General features: G+C 59.0%; 1 protein-coding gene across 1 annotated transcript; it reads left to right on the forward strand.

Moving 5' to 3' along the window:
* Nucleotides 1–136: 136 nt before the first annotated feature.
* LOC103808946 (titin-like) lies at nt 137–3,927 on the forward strand (the record flags this gene model as incomplete). The annotated part of the gene is made up of 1 exon (XM_009081754.1): nt 137–3,927. A coding segment is annotated over one exon (3,791 nt), but the record flags the coding sequence as incomplete, so codon positions are not given.
* Between the last annotated feature and the right edge of the window lie 492 nt (nt 3,928–4,419).

Raw genomic sequence — 4,419 nt, forward strand, 5'->3', positions numbered from 1 at the left:
AGTGTGCCCCCAAATCCAGATGTGGAGAGCTCCCAGCCCAGGTCACTGGTGGTGGTGCTGGTGGACAGTGACACAGATGTGGAAGAGGATCCAGATGTGCCCCCCAAAAGGGCCCTGAGTGTGCCCCCAAATCCAGATGTGGAGGAGCCCAGGGATGGACGTCGTCTGCTCCTGGTGGACAGCGACACAGATGTGGAGGAGGATCCAGATGTGCCCCAAAATCCAGATGTGGAAGAACCCAGAGATGGACAGCAGATGCTCCTGGTGGACAGCGACACGAACGTGGAGGAGGATCCAGATGTGCCCCCAAATCCAGATGTGGAGGAGACCAGGGCTGGATGTGGGATGCTCCTGGGGGACAGTGACACAGATGTGGAGCAGGATCCAGATGTGGCCCCCAAGAGACCCCAAATGGCCCTGAATGTGCCCCCAAATCCAGATGTGGAGGAGCCCAGGGATGGACATCAGATGCTCCTAGTGGACAGTGATACAGATGTGGAGGAGGATCCAGATGTGCCTCCCAAAAGGGCCCTGAGTGTGCCCCTAAATCCAGATGTGGAGGAGCCCAGGGATGGACATCAGATGCTCCTAGTGGACAGTGATACAGATGTGGAGGAGGATCCAGATGTGCCTCCCAAAAGGGCCCTGAGTGTGCCCCTAAATCCAGATGCGGAGGAGCCCAGAGATGGACGTCGTTTGCTCCTGGTGGACAGCGACACGGATGTGGAGCAGGAGGAACCGGATCCAGATGTGGCCACCCAGCCCTACCTCCCTGCAGATCCAGCTGTGGAGGGCTCCCGGGGGGGTCAGGGAATGCTCCTGGGGGACAGTGACACAGATGTGGAGGAAGATCCAGATGTTGGGACCCCCGAGGGACCTGAACAGGCCTCAAAAGTGCCTCAGGGTCCATATGTGGGGGGACCCCAAAACGGCCCAGGGAGCCTCGGGGGGGACAGTGGGACAGATGTGGAGGAGGAACTGGATCCAGATGTGGCCACCCAGCTGTTCCTCCCCTCTCCAGATGTGGCCCAGGGGCAGGTCCTGCCTGGGGATGACAACAAGGAGGAGGAGGAGGAGCCAGATCCAGATGTTTCCCTGCCAAAGAGGCGTCGGGTGGCCCTTGAAGCTCCAGATGTTGTGGAGGGGCTGACGAGCCCCAGGACATCCTCCCCGGATCCAGATGTGGCCACACAGCTGTTCCTGCCCCCTCCAGATGTTGAGGGGCCCTGGGCAGTGAACGGTGAGACAGATGTGGGGGAGGAGGAGGGACCAGGTCCAGATGTTGGAGCCCCGAGGAGCCCGAGAGTGCCCCTAGACCTGCCCGAGGCTCCAGATGTGGGGGAGGAGGCCCCAAATCCACCCCAGAGCACACTGGGGGTGGACAGTGAGACAGATGTGGAGGAGGAGGAACTGGACCCAGATGTGTCCACCCAGCTGTTCTTGCTCCCTCCAGATGTGCATGAGGAGACAGATCCAGCTGTTGGGGGCCCCAAACCCCCTGAAATGGCCCTGGTGGTGCCCGAGACTCCAGATGTGGGGGGGAAGGCCCCAAATCCAGATGTTGGGAGGCCCCAGGGGGCTCCCAGAGCACTGGTGGTGGACACTGATATAGATGTGCAGGAGGAAGAGGAGGCAGATGCAGATGTTGGAGCCCCAGAGAGCCCCAGAGCAGCCCCAGAGGTGCCTGGATCTCCAGATGTGGTGATGGAGAGCCCAAATCCAGGTGTTGCCCGGCCCAGGAGTAGACACCAGAGGCTCCTGGTGTTGGACAGCGACACAGATGTGGAAGAGGAGGAGGAGGAGGAACCAGATCCAGATGAGGCCACCCAGGCCTACCCCTCCCATCCAGATGTTGGAGGGGGTTGGGCCCTGCCAGGGAGCTGCCACACAGATGTGCAGGAGGAGGGGCCAGAGCCAGATGTTGGGCCCTCCAGCAGGGCCAGGGTGGCTCTGAATGTACCTGAGACTCCAGATGTGGGGAGGAAGGTGCCAGAGCCAGATGTTGGAGCCCCCAAAACAAGCAGAGGGACCCCAAACCTACCTGAGACTCCAGATGTGGTGGCAGAGACCCCAAATCCAGATGTTGTCGGGCACAGAGCCCAAAGGCTCCTGGTGGTTGGCAGCAACACAGGTGTGGAGGAAGAGGAGGTCAGTCCAGATGTTTTAGCCTCCCTGAGACCCAAACCAACCCTTAAGGTCCTTGAAACTTCAAATGTGAGGGCAGAGACCCCAAATCCAGATGTTCGACCCACCAGAAGATCCAGAGCAGCCCCAAAGGGACCTGCAGCTCCAGATGTGGTGGTGGAGACCCCAAATCCAGATGTTAGGAGGTCACGGAGGGGTCAGAGGGCACTGCTGGGGGACACTGAGACAGATGTGGAGGTGAAGGTGTCAGATTCAGATGTTGGGCCCACCAGAAGATCCAGAACAGCCCCAAAGGGACCTGAAGCTCCACATGTGATGGTGGAGAGCCCAAATCCAGATGTTGGACCTTCTAGAAGATCCAGAAGAACCCCAAAGGGACCTGAAGCTCCACATGTGATGGTGGAGAGCCCAAATCCAGATGTTGGACCTTCTAGAAGATCCAGAAGAACCCCAAAGGGACCTGAAGCTCCAGATGTGGTGGAGAGCCCAAATCCAGGGGTCAGGAGGTCCCAGAGGGGTCTCAGGGCACCTCTGGGGGACACAGAGACAGATGTGGAGGTAAAGGCTTCAAATCCAGATGTTGGACCTTCTAGAAGATCCAGAAGAACCCCAAAGGGACCTGAAGCTCCAGATGTGGAGTCAGAGCCCCCAAATGCAGATGTTGGACCCGCCAGAAGATCCAGAACAGCCCCCAAGGTGTCTGAAGCTCCAGATGTGGTGGAGAGCCCAAATCCAGGGGTCAGGAGGTCCCAGAGGGGTCTCAGGGCACCTCTGGGGGACACAGAGACAGATGTGGAGGTAAAGGCTTCAAATCCAGATGTTGGACCTTCTAGAAGATTCAGAAGAACCGCAAAGGGACCTGAAGCTCCAGATGTGGAGTCAGAGCCCCCAAATGCAGATGTTGGACCCGCCAGAAGATCCAGAACAGCCCCCAAGGTGTCTGAAGCTCCAGATGTTGGGCCCACCAGAAGGTCCAGAATGGCCCCCAAGGGGCCTGAAGCTCCACTCAAATCCAGATGTTGGGCCCACCAGAAGGTCCAGAAGAAGGTCGTCAGGGCACCTCTGGGGCACACTGAGACAGATGTGGAGGCAAAGGCCTCAAATCCAGATGTTGGGCCCACCAGAAGGTCCAGAATGGCCCCCAAGGGGCCTGAAGCTCCAGATGTGGAGAGCCCAAATCCAGGGGTTAGGAGGTCCCAGAGGGGTCTCAGGGCAGCTGTGGGGGAAACTGAGACAGATGTGGAGGCAAAGGCCTCAAATCCAGATGTTGGACCGGCCAGAAGGTCCAGAACAGCCCCAAATGTGTCTGAAGCTCCAGATGTGGTGGTGGAGAGCCCAAATCCAGGGGTTAGGAGGTCTCAGAGGGGTCTCAGGGCACCTCTGGGGCACACTGGGACAGATGTGGAGGCAAAGGCCTCAAATCCAGATGTTGGACCGGCCAGAAGGTCCAGAACAGCCCCAAATGTGTCTGAAGCTCCAGATGTGGTGGTGGAGAGCCCAAATCCAGGGGTTAGGAGGTCTCAGAGGGGTCTCAGGGCAGCTGTGGTGGGCACTGAGACAGATGTGGAGGCAAAGGCCTCAAATCCAGATGTTGGGCCCACCAGAAGGTCCAGAACAGCCCCCAAGGTGTCTGAAGCTCCAGATGTGGAGCCACAGCCCCCAAATCCAGATGTTGGGCCCACCAGAAGGACTAAAAGAGCTCCAAAGGGGCTGGAGACTCCATGGAGGCAGGAGCCTCAAATCCAGATGTTGGAGCCCCAAAGAGAGCCAAGAGAGCCTTAAACCAGCTCCAAGCTCCAGATGTGAAGGCGAGGGCCTCAAATCCAGATGTTAGGCCCACCACAAGATCCAGAACAACCCCAAAGGGACCTGAAGCTCCAGATGTGGCAGTGGAGAGCCCAAATCCAGATGTTGGGCCCCCCAAGAGACCCCGAAGGACCCCAAACCAGCTCCGAGCTCCAGATGTGGAGGCCACAGATCCAGATGTTGTCCGACCCCGGCGCCGCCAAACTGGGCCTGGGCACCCCAGGGAGGGCCCAGATGTGAGGACGGCCCAGGAGCCACATCTGGAGGGCACAGAGAGCAATGGAGAAGGTGAGAGAGGCACTGGGACAAACTGGGACACACTGGGAGGGGTTTGGGAGACAGTGAGAGGCACAGGGAGGGGATTGGGAGGCACTGGGACACACAGGAAGGGCACTGGGAGGGGAGTGAGGGGCACTGGGAGGCACTGGGAGGGGGTTGGGAGGCACTGGGTGGCATTGTGGGGGCACT

The sequence above is a fragment of the Acanthisitta chloris genome, unplaced genomic scaffold, assembly GCF_000695815.1.
Source record: "Acanthisitta chloris isolate BGI_N310 unplaced genomic scaffold, ASM69581v1 scaffold31489, whole genome shotgun sequence".
In the NCBI taxonomy this organism is placed as follows: Eukaryota; Metazoa; Chordata; class Aves; order Passeriformes; family Acanthisittidae; genus Acanthisitta; species Acanthisitta chloris.